The sequence below is a fragment of the Salvia miltiorrhiza genome, chromosome 3, assembly GCF_028751815.1.
Source record: "Salvia miltiorrhiza cultivar Shanhuang (shh) chromosome 3, IMPLAD_Smil_shh, whole genome shotgun sequence".
NCBI lineage: Eukaryota > Viridiplantae > Streptophyta > Magnoliopsida > Lamiales > Lamiaceae > Salvia > Salvia miltiorrhiza.
Genome location: NC_080389.1, coordinates 37131203 through 37152253, shown reverse-complemented (window position 1 = coordinate 37152253; position 21051 = coordinate 37131203). Strand labels below are relative to the sequence as shown.

At 34.3% G+C, this 21051-nt stretch overlaps 1 protein-coding gene and 1 long non-coding RNA gene across 3 annotated transcripts; one reads left to right on the top strand and one right to left on the bottom strand.

Annotated features, from left to right (window-relative positions):
• Window positions 1-12003: 12003 nt before the first annotated feature.
• LOC131016571 (uncharacterized) lies at window positions 12004-14309 on the top strand. Its single transcript, XR_009099084.1, has 2 exons — window positions 12004-13271; window positions 13805-14309. It is a non-coding gene; the product is annotated as an uncharacterized LOC131016571 (long non-coding RNA).
• An 859-nt stretch (window positions 14310-15168) lies between these two features.
• On the bottom strand, window positions 15169-19122 carry LOC131016548 (protein N-terminal and lysine N-methyltransferase EFM7). 2 transcript variants are annotated; one of them, XM_057945269.1, is made up of 7 exons: window positions 18970-19119; window positions 18820-18881; window positions 18208-18341; window positions 16082-16227; window positions 15905-15976; window positions 15692-15787; window positions 15169-15612 (listed from the first exon to the last, which is right to left on the bottom strand). In XM_057945269.1, exons 1-7 carry the CDS (start codon window positions 19031-19033, stop codon window positions 15440-15442), a joined length of 747 nt encoding a protein of 248 aa, XP_057801252.1. In that variant the 5' UTR covers window positions 19034-19119; the 3' UTR covers window positions 15169-15439. The 2 variants fall into 2 exon arrangements, with proteins under 2 accessions (XP_057801252.1, XP_057801251.1); XM_057945268.1 differs by having other exon boundaries at window positions 15169-15787; window positions 18970-19122.
• Window positions 19123-21051: the final 1929 nt, after the last annotated feature.

The window sequence follows — 21051 nt, the reverse complement described above, 5'->3', positions numbered from 1 at the left end:
TGAACTGTTACGGGCGTACCGCCCCCGGAATTTTTTTTTTTGGGGCATTCAATACATTTTAGACATTTTTTATTAAAATACAAATATAATCATAATAATAACAACATTTTTATAGATAATATAGTTCAAAACATTTACTAAATTTTTTTTTTGGGGGCATTCAATACATTTTAGACATTTTTTACTAAAATACAAATATAATAATAATAATAATAATAATAATAATAATAATAATAACAACAACATTTTCATAGATAATATAGTTCAAAACATTTACTAAAATTTTTTTTGGGGGCATTCAATACATTTAGACATTTTTTACTAAAATACAAATATAATAATAATAATGACAACATTTTCATAGATAATATAGTTCAACATTTACTAAAAATTTTTTTGGGGGCATTCAATACATTTTAGACATTTTTTTACTAAAATACAAATATAATAATAATAATAATAACAACATTTTTAGACATATTATAATTTTTTTTTTCAAAATTTGGGGGGGGGGCTCTAGCCCCCCCTAGCCCCCTGGCTACGCCCCTGTTCATAACCGCAAACTAAACTAGAAACGAACTTTAACACTTGTGTTCAAACTTGTTCTAGTCTATTACATATTAAACCTAAGGATTTTGGTATCATCAAAACAAAACAAGATATTTCATGGGGTTCCCAACATTTTGGCCTATAAATTTTTATTTCTATTTTTCTGAATATTCTACTTATGATTCTTTTAAACATTGAAATTATTATATACGATTTTATGATTTTAATAATTTTTGTTTTTCTAAATATTGTACTTAATATGATTCTTTCAAATTATGTCTAATTGGGCTTTCTCACCATTATTCATGACCCAGCCGCTGAGTGCACAATTTTGTGATTCTCGTATCATTGATGTGCGTAAAGGAAGTAAGAAAACTAGTATTACATTTTGGATATTCTCAATTTTTTTGTGTAAAAGAAGTTCACTGTTTTCCTCTGGAATTAATCTGTTAACATTAGCTGATATCACACAACAATTAAAATGCATGAAGATGATTGAGTATCGCTGGCGTGTAGTTAATGTTAAAAAAAAATCTTTTTATTTATTCTCTTGTAGTTGTACATTTATGATTAGGATCATCAAGTTTACTCATTATATAAAAGGGATTTTGGCGAATAAAAATCGCGAATTATTTTAAAATTAAAATTTTAATGTAATTTTTGAAGTGCAACAAATTAAATTATATATATTTAATTTTTACAATTCTGTCTATCCAATTAATAAAAAATGTACTTCCTTTGTTTCACTAAAATTGGTTTGTATTTCATTTTGGATTGTTCCACTAAAAATGTATAAGTGATTTGTTTTCATAAATGACAAAATTTAACCCATAAAAAATATAAATCTTACCACTTTACACATTTTTTTTATTTTACTTGCAATAAAGTAACCCGTTTTAATGGGATAGAAGTATTTTATATATTTTAAGGTTTTTCCTTAATCTTTGTTCTCATATATGTACCCAATTTTCATCATTGATAGTGAAAAATTTGGGCGTTTTAGATGCATTTCACGCGGATAATGCTTTTCTTTTTTCTTTTATTTTTCTCTTTCAAATTTGGCAATAGTATTATCGTAGACATAGATTCCTTATGAATTTGCTTTATACAAATTTTTATTCAATATTATGTAAGTTTGTGTTCAACAATATGCATGCAGCATGCATATTTATATTTAGTAATAGTACATATTTATGTGTTTAATTACATCTAATGTAAAAATATGTTTACACCTTTCTACCATTAAAAATTCGCTTAAAACTTAACACGAAAAGTCTCAACAATTAGATAAACAATATTAACGAATGAAACTGAGTACTATATACTACCTATATATATGATCCTTTCTCTGTATAAGTATATCTAAATTATTCATGGGAACTTTCGTGGAAGTTTCTACTGAAAAGCTGCTATCGTGGGATGTTTTGAAGAATATATAAAATTAACCAATTTGCAGTACGAATGAGCTATATGAGTATATCACAAATTAAGTGAAATTGCCTAAAATTTGTGGTGTTGTTACATTGTACATAATGAGCAATAACAAACAAAGACTGAAAGCGTGATGATCATAGAAAGATAACCAATTAGGACAAAAGGCCAAGTTGCCGACCTCTACCTTTTGTCCACCCCCTTTCCTTAATTACTCTCGACTTAATCAACTTAAGAGGCGTTTATTTTGCATGATTGATTATATTTAAGATTGATTTACATGTAGGATTGAGTATTTTTATCAGAGTGGGATATCTTCAATCCCATCATTTTCATGGGATAAGAATCAAGCAAAACTAGCTTGAAGGATAAAAATAATCAAAGGGTCTTGGGATATCTCAAAGTTGCAATCCATCAAAGTAAATAATACTATAACATTTTTAAGTTCATAGAAATATAATACAACTATTTTTTTTCAAGAATATGACTCTGCATTTTTTTATATATCTTAATTTATCCTTACAAATACTCATTATTTACAAGAAAAAACACACAAGACCCACCCACACTTAATTAAATTTAAATCACTCATTTTATACAATTGTATGGTTATTTCTTCATTACATAAAAATTACATTGAAACCTGTACCGAACTACTCCCTCCGTCCCGCGAGTCTTGACACGTTTGGGTTCGGCATGGGAATTAAGGAGTTGTAGATTAGTGTTTTAAGTGTGTAATTAATAAAGTATAAAATTGATAAAGTATGAGAGAGAAAGTAATAAAAGTGATAAAATAGGAGAGAGAATATAATAAAGGTGATAAAGTAGGAGAGAGAATGTAATAATTATTGCCCAAAAAGGAAATGTGTCAAGATTCGTGGGACGGCTCAAAAAGGAAAACGTGTCAAGACTCGCGGGACGGAGGGAGTAATTGTTATATTTTTCATGGACGAAGAGAATACCAAATAAAAAGTACATTCAATTGATCTACATGACTACCTCCAACCCTAAACGTTACACTTGGATCTAATTCCAACCCGACTCTGCCGTACATTTTGGGTCGGGCCAATTCCTTTCATTCGTACGAATCAAACATACCATATATTACATGAATAAAAAATGTAATTAAGTTGTGAAATATCACTAGTCCATTTTGCACGTATCACATGCACTTATCTAGTAAGAAAACAAATTCACGACTCTCAGCCAAATAACGTTATTTCTACGAAGCTTCCTATTTCCACTTCAAATCAACAACGATCATCTCCCTCTACTCTCATTATTCGCAAAAATACATAAAAAAATTTTCTAGATTTAGGTTGTCTGGACGTTATAATTTGTTCGAGAAATGATGTTTGGATTTAAAACGACTGCCATGAATTGTTTGTTTAAAAATATCGAAAAATTGAAATCCGAAATCAGCATAACTATGGCCCTATGAAGATCACGCACGTTGCTGATAGGTAAAGATAGGAAGTAGAAACAAAAAACTTGTGATTTCCTCGAAATTTCGAGCGGGCCAAACATAGCATGCATAATGCTTTTTGTCATCATATATTGCAATTATTTTGGATCAAAATTAGTAGTTTATATATATAAGGAATGGTTAGGCTAAAAACAGTTTTTAAAATATATATAAAACATGAATAGATTTACACTATTGATCTACTCGCAATCTAACGGTTGAAATTTAATTTTAGAGAAATCGTATGTAAAATGTAAGAATTCTATGTAAAATACATATGAATTTGTTCAACGAATTTCGTTGCGCAAATGTTTGAATTGCGAAAAATAAAATTTTCGCTATCTATGAAATTCGAATCAGGACCATAAATTCATCCAAAAATGTGATGAATCAATCATAGATCTTAATGCTCTGTGGGCTGAAAATGATTCCTATTTTATATTTTAAGAGGTATTTATTTAGCCTATTCGTATATATAAACGCTTTATTTTTTTGTACCATGAATGAGCTAGTTTTCTGGTGATTGGTTTGGTGATGTGTATACTTTCTGGTGGATGTTAGAATTCTCTATGTTATCCAGAAAAAAAAGGACAGAATTATGCATATACACTTGATTGATTTTGTCCACTAATCAAGGGTAGACGTGATCTTGTGATTTAATCCTCTGTATTAATTGGATTAATATTCTATTCAACAAGTAATATTAATATCTCAAAAAAGTCTTAATATATAGATGTATGTATATTTTTAGCTTAAAAAATTGATATTGTGTGTGAGGATTTGAAATAAAAGTAGAACATAATATCCATATTAATAAACGATTTTGCATGTGAAATTAACTTCAACACTAATATTTCTAGCTTAAAAAAGAGGCATATTTCTAATACTCCATTTTGACCCACGTACGCCATTCATTCATCTTGTAGTTCAGGCATTTTTTATCCTCATATTATATCGGGACCAGCACTTACCTTCTGCAGCCTTGCCTTGGAAGCCCAAAAAAACTTAAAAATTAAAAATTAAAAATTATTAATGAAAGGCTCCTAAATTATCGTACAAAAATGAAATTTCACATAAAAATCGAATTTGTATGAATATCAAAACTTAACTGATTCCTAAAATTTCACATAAAAATCGAATTTGTATGAATATCAAAACTTAACTGACTCCTAAAATTCCCTCATCCACTATTTAGCTATCTCCAACACGTGAACTCAAAAAAGGTAGGCGCACACAAATATATAGGCATATGAAAGAGATATATCTCCTTCCGTGGCAGTTTATAAATGTCTAAATATGAGAATCTACCCGCATTAATAATATGTCTTATAAAATTATCTATTCATATAATATGTCTGCAGAAGTTGCGCGTGAAAATTCCGCGCAAATTCTGCAGCCAACTAGGGTTTTCCGAAGGTTTTTGTGTTTGTTGGCTTTTGAATATTTTTTGTTCACAATATACATAAATATAATTTTTTTTGTCTTCGTATTGATATTTTATAATATATGTATTGCTATTTTTATAAATTTTAAGTTTCACTTTTTTATAGTACAAAAAGTACACATAGATGTGAAACATGAGAGAGAGTGAATTTGCCAAAATTTGTATTATAGTGGAGGTAATTATACTTATTTTATGTATAATTTGATTGCAAATAAAACAATAGACTTACACATAAAATTATAGAATTGCATAAAATAATAGGAAATTATCAATTAAAAATATTCAACCTTATATATTCTGAACCAATACAACATTATCTAGCGTCACTAGTTGCGTGTAAATTCACCGGCGGCTAGTGATTCCGGCGAACGGTTTTTGGACGGCTTGTTGGTCTATTAGGTAGGAAATATTTTTTTGTTTCACAATATATATGATTGTGTAATTTTTCGCATTGTCATGAATGTTTCAATGTAACATACGTATCCTTATTTTGTATTTGTATTTTTTTGTTAATTTTTGCATACATGAAATATAAGAGAAGGTGACTCATGCAAAAAATTGAATTGTAGTGAGGCTTTAATGCTCATTTTATGCATGCATTCCATTGCACATGAAATAATAGATTGAACTGTACTAAATGAACAATACATTTCACGTAAATTTGTACTAAAGAATCTAATATTAGTCCTCATAAAGCTGCATTTGTGAATGAGAAAACACAAATTCAAATACTCATAGATTCGTGAGTTTAGAGTAGAAATTGAAGAATAGAAACCCTAAAGATTTGAGAAGTGGTTTTTTACGAGAGGTGGTGCAATTTGTGTTGAATTTCTGCCCCAAAAGGTGATTCTCTTCTATTTTTTGTATAAATTATAGGGTTACAAAGTGACGTGACTTTACAATAAATACACATTTATCAGATTTTGTACATTTTTTAATTACATATCATACACATTTTTTTACACAATTGTACTTGTGTAAGAAAAATGTAAGAATTTTTACACAAAATCATCCAAGCCTATCAACATCAATTATGATTTGGGTAGTTTTATAAGATATATTATATGGATGAGTAGTTTTGTAAGATATATTATCAATGTGGGTACTTTAAATTTCCACCCATTATAAATTCGTATTTATAATACTTTAAGACTTTTAATTGATCTTATTAATTTTATAAATTACACAAATTCGATTCTTTTCTCATTTATTTGAAGATTGAGAAAAAAATAATAAATTGAACTTTGATTTATATGTAATTGTATATTTGGTTATGACACTAATACTCCCTCCGTCCCACCTTTATAATTCCTTATTCCTTTTTTAAATGTCTCACAGTATAGTCCTGTCACGACCGGACTTAATTAAGGATAATTAAGCCGGGAAACCATGACCAAGGGTTGGAGATAAAAAGCGGGATAGAAAGGGGATGAAGAAATAAATAATAAACAACAAAGAAACATACTTAAATATTAACAACGAAGGGAACATTTACAACGGAGTTAGAGTCGTGATGACTTAGTCAAACTAGTAAGTTCGGGTAGCTCCGACTTAGCCAAAAATAATATGAAATTCTTTTGAGTACGCAGCGGAAGAAGGTTCTGATTACATGTATGAAGACATGTACTCAAGAGTTCTTTAATACATATGACTTCAGACAAAAGGGATTTCCTGCTCGTCACTTCATCACCACCAGCTACTGCTCAACCTGCACATTTAGAAATACATGTAGGGCTGAGTACGAAAGTACTCAGTGGGTACATATGCCTATAGAAACTTGCATAGAAAACATAAATTGTCATGCCATCTTATCACTACAGCAAGGGAGTTTTTGTGAAATAGGCCCAAGCTTACTAAATTCTTTTGTGATTCTTAAAGATCGACTGATCAGTCTAAGTTCTCTTGTATTTTATCATATCTGAAGCTTGTGTGCCGGAGAGGTGGCCACCTCTCACGGACACCTGACCGACCAACCCGTTAGATGACTCACGGCCCTGGGTGTACACTAGCCCTGGCAGGATAGCTATCAACTGCTCAGGACCCGAATTCGATTACTTTAACTGGCATTGCCTCATCAGATAGATAGCATACTAAATGAAACATTTTATGGCAAGACAACAACTGAGATAACTAAAATAGCTTTTCGTTCATAGATTCTGTAATGAATAACTTGCTTGAAAGTAACAATAAACTGATTTGATATATCTGAAAATAAACCCACCTGATTTGAGATCTTGGTGATTCGGTGATTCCTTGATTGACGGTTATTCCCGACCTTGACCTTGATTTCGAGAAAAACATAAGATACTTACTCGGGGAAAATTCTCAGAATGAGAATGCATAATTAACCATGCATGAATCTGGTATGCATGAACTAATCCTCTGAGCGATAGTCGGGGATTTCTACTGCTAATCCACGTTAAAAGATTTAGCTAACTCTCGTTTATTGCGGTCGAATAAGGCTATAACTCTTCTTTCCCCATCGGAACATTCTAACTCGTAAAATAAATAATCTCGCTCCTGTATTCGATAAATAGAAGGAACTGACTCGGTTCATCCCATAGGTAACCCCGTAAGAATTTATCGGGCTTGACAGTAGAATATAATTACTAGTGTAACTTCAACTAATTAATGACTCCAAATAAGGTAGCCGATTAATAAAACAAGTGGCTTTAATGAAATAAACGATAACAGTCCATTTTGAATTATTTGGGCTTGAAGGAGATAGTAATAAGCTCATTAATTAAGAGGCTCAACAAGGTAGCCTACTAATTAATCAAGAATGGCTTGAATTAAAGTACTGCAGCTTGTCTAAATAAAATAACGAAAGTGTCCCGAAGATACAATAATTAATGTGGGTTGGGAAAAATAAATTTTAGTCCAATAGGCAATTTAATCGGCCCAAATGAAGAACTAAACTGGTCCAACGAAATATAAATGGGCATTTGGAATAATAGCCCACCATAAACTTTACATTAGCCCAAATCTTTAAACAATTAGAGCCCAACAGCAAATTAATAAGAATGGCCCAAATGAAATAAAAGAATGGGGTCCAATAATTAAAAGATCAAGGCCCAATCTCACAACTAAAAGAATAAGCCCAATCCCTCTCTCTCTAAACTATCGGTCTCTTCTATTTCTTCCTCAAAGAACCGATGCTTTCTCTTCCTCAAGGCCGGCCGCTCGGCCTCTTCTCCAAATTGATCGGCCCTGCCTTCTCCGGCCACTCAGCTGCCGCCTGCTCCGGTCGGCGTCGCCTGCCGACGCGTCGAACCCCGGCGACGTTCTCTATCTTTCTCTCCTCGCTCAGAACTCAGTCGAGCCCTAACTCTGGAATCAGCGCCGCGACCGCATCTTCGTCTGAATCCGGCGACTGGTCGTCGTCTGGGAGCGGCGCTGTTCATCTCCCATCCTCATAACCCTCTCCGACGTCGAGCCCTAGCGTCCAGAAAAGGGGAAAATCGCCACAGTCAAGCGACCGCCGCTCCGGCCCTGGTACCGGTCGGGCTTCGTCCTCTCCTGTTCGGTAACGCCGTAGCTGTCATTCCTGGATCTCAATGAGGCCGAGTGAGTTCGCCCCTGCCATGATTTATCGTCGTCTTAAACTCAACCGAACGAAGCAGTCGGCCCTTCCCCCCCTCTAAAAGCTAAGTTCCACTTTCCTCTTCTTCTCTAGTTTCTAGTTGTTAATGGGGGAGATTCTCAAGCTTGTTGTTCTATAGTGCAGTAGGATGAAAAGCATAAGTCTTTCTATTGTTATACATATCATGCCCATTTGATATAGTGGTGAAACGTGATTATGCCACTGATATGAATGCGAACTGAATTGAGTATTCAAGATAGTAAAATACCTTGAATGTGTTTGAACTGATTGCTTGCTGTTAGAGTTGAAAGGAATGGGTAATAACTGAAATGAATTGAAGGTTTTCTTGTTGATAAGAATGCAGGAGACTTGAACTGAAAATAGCAAAGTTAAGGACAAAGCTTACCTTGAGAGCTTTGGCAGAAACACACGGTTGTTCTTCAAGTTTTTTGGTGAAATAAACTGAGAGTGAGAATTAGCATTTGCTGGCTGGGTTGGTATTAATAAAGAAAATGATGCTGCATACTTGAGTATGCTAGGAGGATGAGCAGGCATAGGGTGGCTGGAGGTAGAAGCTTGAGGGAACCGGGCAGCCATGGAAGGCGGCTGGAAGAGTTTTGCTGAAGGTGGATGAGATGGAAGTGCAGGGGGTGGTCGGCTGTTTCCGCTGCACTTTTCTTTTTACCTTTCTCTCTCTTTGACTCTTGTGCTCAAACTAGAGAAGTGGGCCATGTAAGTCCCAACTTGTAATATACTATGAATTTCTCCAAGCTGGGAACTAAATTGTAATTGTGAACTGTAAATAAAATACTGGTTCGAGTTCTGTATTCGTTTAATACCTGCTTTCTTGTCTGCTAATATCGATAAATTGTAAAATAACTTAAATTAAATCCGTGGATTTAATCTGCAAAGTTGGAAATAATTCCAAGACTTCTAGTGGCACTAATATAACAGCATCTGAGTTTCAAATAGTAAATAACATGACTTCGCTAAGTCAGTTATAACTTGGAAATAATAATATTGAATGGCTCGATAATTCTCATCGCGATTTACTCACGCGATACAAAAGCATAAAGCTAAAAGAATAACTCCGTCTGATAATTAAATCAGGATCAAGCTGAATTCTAATAAACTGTGAACTGGATTCCATTTACTGAAAGATGCGATTTTATTATCGCGATACTGTATTTAAAATACAATTAAAAGAGCGGGTCACTACAAGTCCACTTTCTAAATTAAATTAGCATTAAAGTTCTTTTTTTTTTACCAAAGTAACCTTATTTAAATATAGTCAAACATAAAATAAATAAGGGCAAAATTGAATAATTACATATATTTTGTATTTTTCAAATACTATTTGAATTTTTCAAACACTATTTATTGCATTTTCTTAATATGTGTGAAAAAATGAAGCGGACTATGGAGGTGGGACGAAAGGAATAATTTAAAAAAATATATAATTAAATTAAATATATAAAAAAATAATACTCCCTCCGTCCGCCAAAAGTGTACCATTTTTACTATATTTGGCGTCCGCAAAGAGTATACCACTTTCCTTTTTTGGAAATGGTCCCACCATCCACTTTAATATTTTATCCTTACAAACACTCTTTATTTACAAAAAAACCACTCCAAATTCAATTTCAACCACACATCTCATAAAGTGGTGGGACCCTTTCTCCACTACATCAAAATCATTACCAATTTTATTAAATCCCGTGCCTAGCCAAAGTGGTACACTTTTGGCGGACGGAGGGAGTACTAACGAGTATTAAAAGTGGTAGGTGCTCATGGAAAATACTCATGAATGATTAGTATATATATATATATATAGTATGAGTATCGTTTACATTTAGTCCACGTTAACGTTATCTTTTTATTTTATACATTTATTTTGATTCTAACATCTTATAAATTATTATTGATGTCATTAATTTTATAAATTATACAAAAACTAAAACTCTCGAATTGTTTTTTAATTAATTATTTGAAGATAAAGAGAAAATAAATAAATTGAACTTTTAATTTTTTATTATAATTTATAGAATTGATAATTTCAATAATAATTAATTATGAGATAGTAAAATTAAAATGAATATATAAAACAAAAGAAGTAACGTTAAGATGAGCAATACTTATTATAATTAAAGTGATCAAATAAAGTAGGCAACATAATATATATAGAGATTTATATAGAGTGATAGAAGATCGAAGAGAATAAACAAATATGGTGACAAATGAGAATGAATTTGTAATATTAGATTTTCATATTCTATAATTTGATAAGGGGTAAAATATGTTAGCCCTTAGGATCACCACAATTGATATTTATTTAAAAGATACGAAAATTTATCTGAGTTCGAATTCTAAAGGGAACGAAAATTTTATCAATTATTCAATCATTACAAATAAGAGTAATTTATATATACTAACTTATAGTACATTATTTTCATTTTCCATAAAAAATACTCCACTATAACCTAATTATATATATATATATATATATATATAGAGAGAGAGAGAGAGAGAGAGAGAGAGAGAGAGAGAGAGAGAGAGAGAGGAAGGTAGTTTGATGTAGTCGTCGAAGCTAGTGAAGAAGGATAATGCCGTGAGGGAAATAAATTGATTACAAAATGTCGAAAGGTTGGCAATTACAGTACGGTTCCGTACACTCCAAATCTCTAATTTCAATATCTGTTTTGAGACTGACCTTTTCTATTTCAATACTCAACTCCTCAAATAACAAAACTTAATTTATATCATAATTATGGCCGCCCCGAAATTGTTGTCGGCATATATAGGATCGATTTGGGTTACTATAAGATATACTTACTCTGGGTTAATATAGTTTATAACATTAATTAATTTTCGACTAATTTCAATTTCTAGCTTCAATTTTAATTCAGTTATTGTATAATTTAAATTTTGAGAAATACTTTTAGCCATAATTACACCACTATAATAATAGTTTATGATCTTTATCGTAATTACACCTCAAACGATAATAAATTGCCATAAAATAAGAGTTTATATAATGGATTTCACACGAAAAGAGATTTCTAATGGTAGTAACACATTTTCATCGGATCATCGGTGTAGTTGGAATCGCGTCTGTAAGTTAATGCAACGATGCCAATTTTCATACGTGATTCCGATTTCACCAATGGTTGATGATGATGGGTTACTTATAGTTGAAAATTCTCTTTCCCGTAGAATACATTAAGTTCTAGTTTCGTGGTAAACGGTCATTGTTTCATGTATAATTTCAATAGGGAAAAACTATTGTCATAGTTTTAGTGTAATTAGGGGTGGTAAAACGGTTTCGGTTATCCGGTTATAACCGTAACCGAACCGAAAAATCGGTTAATCGGTTAATTGATAATCGAAATTTTTTGGTTCGGTTCGGTTATCGGTTATGCTTTTGTTTGTTAACCGGTTAATCGGTTTAACCGGTAACCGACCGGTTAAAGCCGATTTAACCGGTTTATATAATTAAATAATATGTATATATATATTTTGAAATAATAGTGCTCTACGGCTCTGCCAAATAGACTATAGACTATCTTAATAATAGTGCCTACAACCTAATAGCCTTTTGTTGAGATAAGTCTTCGTGCTCTCCCAGAAAAAGGCTTTTGTTGAGATAGCCTTTTGTTGAATAAATTAATAATAGCACTCTGCCAAAAAGAAGCTCTGCTTCGTGCTTTCCAGTTTTGAGTCAATTGTTTCGTGTTGCCAGAAAAAGGCTCCGCCTGCAACCCGCCTGCAACCCCCATCTCCGGCGAAATCGTCGCAGGCGTGTCGCCTCCGACCCTCGCCTCTCACCCCCTTTCTACTTCCCTCTCTTTCTTTCAATTCTCTCTCACGCCAACGCCCTCTCTCTCCCTCTGTGTCTCCTCGTCGTAGCACATGCAGCGGCTACCGCCTCCGCCTCCGCCTCCGCCACTTCTCCGTCCCGGCGTCGGCTCCTTCTCCTCCTGCCTTGACTCAAAACACCAAAACCCCCAAAATTTCTCCAATTTCAGAAAACCCTTCTCCCTAAATCAAATTCCTAATTTTCTCCTTCTACCCTCGCCGTGAACAGCACCGCCCCTCTTCTCTCGGCGAATGGCGAGAATCGCCGGCGCCTTCTCCTCTCCTTCCCACGGCCGCCGCCTTCTTCCATCTTCTCTCTTTTCCCACCTGCCAACTCCCGCTCCCTTCCCCCAATTTCTTGGCCAACTACCCATGGCAGAATCACAGCTGGGCCGACCTCCCTTCCCCCAAACAGATGTAAATGTGTCGGCGGTTCTGCACGATATGATCTTTCGTGTAGTTAACCGGTTAATTCGGTTAACCGATTAATTGGTCCGGTACCGGACCAATTAATCGGTTAACCGAACTGAAAACCGGTTCGGTTTCGGTTATCATTTTCAGTCTTAATCGGTTCCGGTTAACCGGTAAATCGGTTCGGTTTTAACCGAACCGACCGGTTTACCAGCCCTAAGTGTAATTGTGACTATAATTAAATAATTTCTCAAAATTTAAGTTAATTGAAAAATAAATCAACTTCAATTAAATTAAAGTTGATGCCATAAATTGTAACTAACCCTATTTATTATTATTATTATTATTATTTGTAAGCACTTCTCGTGGTCACAGCATATATTTCAATTATGTAGGCATATTTTATATCTAGAAATTATTCTTGTGATAGTCAAGTTTTGAAAAAGTTATAGTCGACAACCGTCGTGAAGAGTGCATTCTTGAAATGATGGTCTTCTAATTCGGATGAGTAAAGTGGAGAGTGGGAACCTTAGGTATTGATTTTACTTTTAAGAATATATGCCTGATAATGAAAGTGAGTTTTGATTAATTAAATGTTGTGTATATTCGCCCCCACTAGAAAGGGACAAAAAATTGAAGATAGTTATCCTTGCTTTAGTTTTCAAGTTAGCAGCTGTGTTAATCAAATATATTAATTAAATGTGTTAATCATCTCGAACTTACCAGATGTGTAATGATATGTTGATAAATCAGTTGAGTGAAAGTATTAGTTGTGCATTAACAGAAAAGTTAGGAGATAATTGATTAGAAGTGTCATCTATTGAGCACTGGATATGATATTTGATGTTTAGATGAGTAGACATTTGGTGGTCTACAAGAGAGTCTTATGGAAGATATCTGACTAAAGGATGAGCTTTTGATGGCTGGAGTGTTGTGACTTGATATCTTGACAATTTCATATGATTTGTTATTAATATTTTTCTTCGCTTGTGAACGTGTGTTTGAGCTTTAGAATCTAGATTTATGAAAATTTGGTGTTAAATTATAGTCTTAATGTGATTTTAAGATCAAAGATAAATTGGAGAATTGTGAAAACATGGAGTGGAAGTACAGTTCGTTAGGAGTTCATGAGCAAAAAACGACATTCAAATCAGAGCTCAGGCGAGGGAGAACGAAGCCGAACAAGTCGACTGTGCAATGAGACTCGCTAACGCGGCCGTGGAAAGAGGAAGACCCGCGGTCCCCACCCGCACCCGCGGGTAGGACGACGGCCAATGTGCCATTTGATCGGTCCGAGCCGTGGCCACGGGCCCGACAAATAGGTCTCCCCATTCTTTCCCCACGGTCCTATATCACAACCACTACCGCGCCTGTGGGAAAAAGACGGAATTGGCGAGATTGTGGATCGCAGACGAGATTTTCAGCCTCTATACCTCTTTAACCTTCAATTTGAGAAAAAAATTAAAATAACACGTCATTTTCTCAACATTCAACTCACTCAACGCTGCACTCCAAACAACTAGCCTTCATTATTACATCCAATTTTTCAATTTATTAGTATTATTATTCAATTGAGTCGTGTCCTTGACACAATTCCCCTCTCCTCCTCCACACCGAGCGCGTAATTGTGCTTCCAGACAACAATACAAAGATTCATGCAAGACGGGGGGACGTGCACCCGTAACCACACAATGAATGTATCAAATACAGTTTGTGTTTTGTTTCCTTTTTTTTTTTTTTTTTTTGATCGGGCAAAGTCATGTTAGATGTTAGTAATTAGTACTATCACTTATGTTTTTCATTTTATAAACTAACTACTATATCCTTTTGAATATAGTTTTTGATTGTATAAGAAACAAAGCATTATAAAGTGACATGTTTTGAATTTTCAAGGATCAATTTATGAGAAAATTAATAATTTTGTTAATAATTATAAAAATTATTTATTTAATTGAAAATTACATTCGGCTATGCGGATACTCGCGGGACCCGATACCCACAATTTTTGAGAATTCTCTATCCACACCCGATCTTTTCATTAATTGTGCGGATATCGAGTATCCAATACTCGCACGGGTATCGGGACAAGTGAGGGTGTTCCCAATACCCAATTTTACACGCCCTAATTGCTGCTTGGAGCATTTTTTTTTTCTTTTTAAAGATAACGCAGTGTAGACGTGCTTTCCAGTATGGCAGAGTCACCATACACTATTTTCAGTGCGAAACAGTAATTTGCATTTTCTGCCACGTGGACTTTGACTATATTTATTCATGGGATTTATCACTTATGTAGGCCTAAAGTCATCCCTCTTTAGACATATAAGTCGGCCCACATTAGACTTTGACTAAATTCATGGGATTTATGTTGGCTTCAGGCAATTTTACATAATCTGCAAAAAAGCAACTTTTCAAGTCGCATAACACCTCAAATTAGTGATACAAACACATTCCATTACATCAAAACACGAGTTTCTACACATTTGAATCCAATAAAACGAAAAACAAACAAAGTAGCTGAGCAAAACCAAAGTAAAACAGAAATCGAACCTACGTTAGCAAGAGCAAGGCCATCTGCAACATCCCAAGTGTGCTTGTAGTCACGACACCGTAAGTTCGCCCCATGCCGAGCAAATTATCCAGTCCAGATCCCTCCGCAATGCCTCATGTTTGATCCTAGGATTTGGCTATGGTTCCAAGATGCTCAGCTGGATTGAGAAGCATTAGTGCTTCGCTTGATGCAGTAAACACGACAGCCAAGATGATCGACTTCAAGTCCAGCTTCTTTGCAGCCGGTAAAGAATAGAGACTCTTCCTCTTTCCCAATCCTGCGTCTCCAACTCATCAAGAACGCTGGTCGAGTAAGAGGGCACGAATCTGAAGCAGATTGCAGACGGGAGAGTGAATTCATTGTCTATGATGACAGAAAAGTAAACTAGAGAAAGAGCATCAATACCATTCGCTTCGTTCCTCCAACAAACAGCCTCATTTGCTTTGTAAGAGTTGAGGAGAAACAATAACGACTTTATAAGGTTGGCATACTGCTTAACATCTGCAGACGACGAGAAGGTTAAAGAATGCATTGGCAACTCCAGGGAAGAAGCCAATATTACTCATTCAGACATATGATTCTGATCAGATAGAGTCAAGAAGGAAACGTAGCACTTACACAATAAAATATCACTTGCAATAATTAGGTCCCAATCTGGATTAGAATTCGGAAAGACATCTCCCCATGAATCTGGCAAAAAAATACAACTCTCCCTAATTATTATTGGGCAATATGTATATATATAAAAAAAAAAGACTACATTTTTATACAACCTTCAACTGCAAATGAACTCACGTCTTAGGTGTGGAAGGACAGGAGTAACTCCATTTATCAGGCAATTATACGCGATATTTTCTTCAATTTCAACATCATCATAGTCAGATGTTGTGATGTCGACTTCAAAAGCTTTTCTCAAGAAAATGGCCAAAGCTCCAGTTCCACTGCAAATGAACCAGAGACGAACACCAGAAATATGAAAAACATGCTCCAAAGCAACAAAGCCAAGACTTAGAAAAAAAAATAGGGGTAATTGCCCCAAAATACACGAACTTTTATGTATTTCTGGTTTTGCACATGAACTTTAAATTCTGCTTCTAAATACACGAACTTTCATTTTTGTCTAATTTTGCACATGACAATATTTCTGGCGACCTACAATCTTATGTGGCAAAATAATTCGCTAACGTGGCAAATAAATCATTTGACGTGGCAAATTAATGCCAACTTGGCATTTTAACCCTAATTAAACACACAATCAACAACAAAATTCACAAATTGTCTCCGCGAGAACAATTCAGCAGACCACAACAACACATCAATTTTATTCTCAATTTCTTCCAATTTCTTGCTCCAATTTTTCATGTTTATAGTTGCTGAAAATGTATAAACAAGAAGTTCTTCAGATGAGGAAATAGAATGTTGTGCAATATGCAACATTAATTTGCGCAGGAAAAGTGTGGAGCGGAGTGATGAGGGAATTGGCGCAGCTGTTGAAGCAGACTTTTGATGCCTCTCTAATGCAATTTGATGATGAGGAAAAGGAATTGGCGCAGCTGTTGAAGCAGGCCATTCTATCTGATTATGTGATAGAGTAAAGGTGGAGAACGAGAACCGAACGGTAATATTATAAATGATAGAAATTAAAAGAAACTCCTCACCAACGACTCGTACTATCATCAGCCTATTAAATACTCCCTCCGTCCACGAAAGAACTTTCTATCTTTCCTTTTTGGATTGTCCACAAAAGAACTTCCTACCTATTTTTGGATTATACCCCACCACTTATAATAACTCTTACTTTCACTTTTTCACAACTCACAATATTAATTATAATACTTTTTCACCACTCCCAATACACTCAACAACTTTTTCTCCACTTTTAATACATTCAATAATATTTTTCTTAAAACGCGTGTCACTCCCTCCTAGGAAGTTCTTTCGTGGACGAAGGGAGTAGTAAAAAGGAAACCCTAACCCTAAAAGCCCATGCTCATGTTACAGGCCTTTAGCCCAAAATACTTGACAGGAAAAACTAAGAATAAATAACTGACTTAATTAAAAAGAAAAAGAAAAGAAAACAGATGCCACGGTCTATCATTATGAGAATTGTGGAAATGGATTTCGAATTGCTTGTTTTGTGGAAATGGATTTGGAATTGTGGAAATGAATTTCGAAATGTATAAACAATAAGCTCTCAAATGAGGAAAAGGATTCCAAGTTGGCATTAATTTGCCACGTTAGAGAATTATTTTGCCACATAAGATTGTAGGTCGCCGGAAATATTGTCATGTACAAAATCAGACAAAAATAAAAGTTTGTGTATTTAGAAGCAGAATTTAAAGTTCATAAACAAAACCAGACATACATAAAAGTTCATGTATTTTGGGACATTACCCCAAAAAAATACCAGTGTACAACTTGCGCAAGCATCTTCCTCTGCTAATCTACTTATTGATTCAAGCTCTCGAATGACAAGTCTAAAGGAACCATTCAAGTACTTGCTAAGTAAAGGATGTGATCCAAACTCTAGTATTACTATAACAAGAAAGCATATTATAGCAATGGAAACAAAAATCTTTACACCATCTTCAAAGAGCAATCTAATCTTCAAGCAACAACAAACTAATACACACGGAACTCAGTCATAGAGTATTCTTGTAATTGATTCAAGCTTCTTGTGTAACACAAGTTTAACGAAAACCATGCAAGCACGCACTAAGTACTAAGGATATGATCCAAACTCGAGTGTTACTTCAACAAGAAAGCATATAATAGCAATGGAAACAAAAATCTACACGCCGTCTTCAAATATCAATTCATAATTTTCAAACAAACAACAATGGAGACATCACAAAGGAAACGATGCAAGTTCAAACTCCGAACAAAAGCAATACATATAGATATATAGTATTACACATTACCTCCCCAGCTCAAGCACTCTCCTACCCTCCAACCATTGCTTGTGCTCGACCAACCATTCAGCAAATGCAAATGTGCCAGGCCACAGTAGATTAGCATTCAATTGATGGAAAGAAAACTCTCGGACAAGTAATTCCTGTACACGAGCCAATACAACAGTTATAATTAACCAAATTTGTCCCCCAACATAAAATTGTTACATAATCCAGAAACAGATTATGCTGAAAGGCTCTTATACCATTCAATTTATTACAATATTTCGACATTTAATCTGCACAAGCGTTACAATGCAGTGAAGGTACAAACACTAATGCGCTGTTTGGCAGACACAACACAATGATCAAATTCTTGGCTCTTTCACAAGACAATCTCAAGCTCCCATAATCCTTTTGCTTAATTTTACACTACTATTTTCTCTGTCAACTGAAATTTATGGTCAAGAACATCACCAGTAAAATAACATCAAGAAGTCTCTTTTCAGCTTTTTTTTCATAAAATCCTACACATAAAGCCTTTTTCTTTAAAATAGGAACGATAATTAAATAAACAAGTTTTTAATTTTCAAATGGGTCGTGTAGGAAAGAAAACAGAGAGAGAGAAACAATGAAACAGACCATTCCAGGAAATTGGTGTTTTCGCTCTACAAAATTCTCGTGGGTTTCACTCCTTTCCTCTTCTGCAAGAAAAGGAATTAAAATATATATCTTTGAACTGGGGTTCAAATATAATTACATACAAATGTAAGGATACTTGTCGAATGTTACCGGAGGAACTGCCGTCGGAGCCGCCGGCGAAAAGGGAAGAAGGAGAGAAAAGGGCGATGTCCATTCTGATTCTGCTACGGTGTAATTTTTCGGATTGGGCTCAAAATTTCACATAAATTTAATTTAATAGTATTTGCTGTTAAATGAAACTGGCCCAATACAAATGATATGGGCTATTTCTTAGCCTAAGATTTTTGGGAGTACATATATACTCCCTCCGTCCCGCGAGTCTTGACACGTTTGGGTTCGGCACGGGAATTAAGGAGTTGTAGATTAGAGTTTTAAGTGTGTAATTAATAAAGTATAAAATTGATAAAGTAGGAGAGAGAAGGTAATAAAAGTGATAAAGTAGGAGAGAGAATATAATAAAGGTGATAAAGTAGGAGAGAGAATGTAATAATTATTGCCCAAAAAGGAAACGTGTCAAGATTCGTGGGACGGCCCAAAAAGAAAAACGTGTCAAGACTCGCGGGACGGAGGGAGTACTCCCTTAATAGAAAGTAATCAAGTAAGTGATGACATGAGTTTTAATAAAACTAATTATTAATATATTTTAAGTTGAGAAAGGATTCACTTAAAAAATACTCCCTCCGTCCGCTAAAAATATTCCACATTGGCCGGGCACGGAGTTTAATAAATGTGTGATGATATTGATGTAGTGGAGAAAGGGCCCCACCACTTTATGAGATGTGTGGTTGAGATTGAATTTGAGGTGGATTTTTTGTAAATAAAGAGTGTTTGTAAGGATAAAATATAAAGGTGGATGGTGGGATCATGGCTTAAAAAGGAAAGTGGAATACTTTTTGCGGACGCCAAATATAGTAATTGTGGAATACTTTTGGCGTACGGAGGGAGTAATATTTATAACGATAATTAATTATGTGTGTAAAGAATATGACCCACCATTTAATAGATAGTTTTCAAAAATGAAAAATTGACTAATTTTTGTAGACATCTCAAAATAACAAAAAAAAAAAGACTATTTTTTATAGACGGATGATGGAGTATAATATTTATATGATGCATATAATATCAATAGAAAAATATATTGACGTTTACTTCTATGTATACACATAAAATAAAAATAAAAATAAAAATGGGTTAATTGCATCAAAATACCTGACATTTTCCCAAAATTTGGTTTTTTGACAAACTTTTTAATTGTAGCAAAAATTTTAGCTACGTTTCAATTTATTGCAATGTCCGTCCCGCGTATATTTCCGGCCAAATCCATGCTGAGGTGGACCTCCGTAAAGCTTAGGTGGCATGTCGTGTCGGGTAATGAAACATTGTCGTCTCAAATCCATTGCAATAAATTGAAACGTAGCTAAAATAAATTGGCCGAAAATGAATGGATTTGGCCGGAAATATACGCGGGACGGACATTGCAATAAATTGAAACGTAGCTAAATTTTTTGCTACAATTAAAAAGTTTGTCAAAAAACCAAATTTTGGGAAAAGGTCAGGTATTTTGATGCAATTAACCCAATAAAAATTAAAAAAATACTCTCGTTCCTATATTTTTAAGTTTGATTTCATTTAAGTGAGTCAGAGGGTTTTTTAGAAGAATAACTTAGATTGATTTGGAAATTAGGACAATAACTTTTGAACTTGTAAAAATAGGACACTAATTAATGAGCGTTGCACCATCAGGACACTTATGGGCCAATTATTGAATTTTGGGACTTTTTTGCACGGACCAAGCACATGACAACCCACACGGGGGGTTGATTATGTGGCAAACACGTAATTTTTACGGCTCCAGATAGGATGTCATGTGCTTGGTCCGTGCGGGAAAGTCCGAAAATTTGATAATTGGCCGAGAAATGTCCTGCGAGTGCAACACTTATTAATTAGTGTCCTATTTTTATAAATCCGAAAGTTATTGTCCTAATTTCCAAATCAACCTAAGTTACTGTCCTAAAAATCCTTCTGACTCTCATTTAAGTTCTTACAAGTTACAACCCCTCAAATTCTCGTAGTACAAATTTTCAGATGTCATCTAATAGAGAGGATGTGTAGCGTTTCTCTTATATTTATGACCAAGACCACGTTACAAATTACATTAAAATAAAAAATTAA

Coding starts and splice junctions, on each gene's coding strand:
- LOC131016548 (XM_057945268.1), bottom strand. CDS start 19,033: ATGGACATCGCCCTTTTCTCTCCTTCTTCCCTTTTCGCCGGCGGCTCC. Junction 18,882..18,969: donor CTCCGACGGCAGTTCCTCCG/GTAACATTCGAC, acceptor CTTTTCTTGCAG/AAGAGGAAAGGAGTGAAACC. Junction 16,228..18,207: donor AGAGTGCTTGAGCTGGGGAG/GTAATGTGTAAT, acceptor GTTCATTTGCAG/TGGAACTGGAGCTTTGGCCA.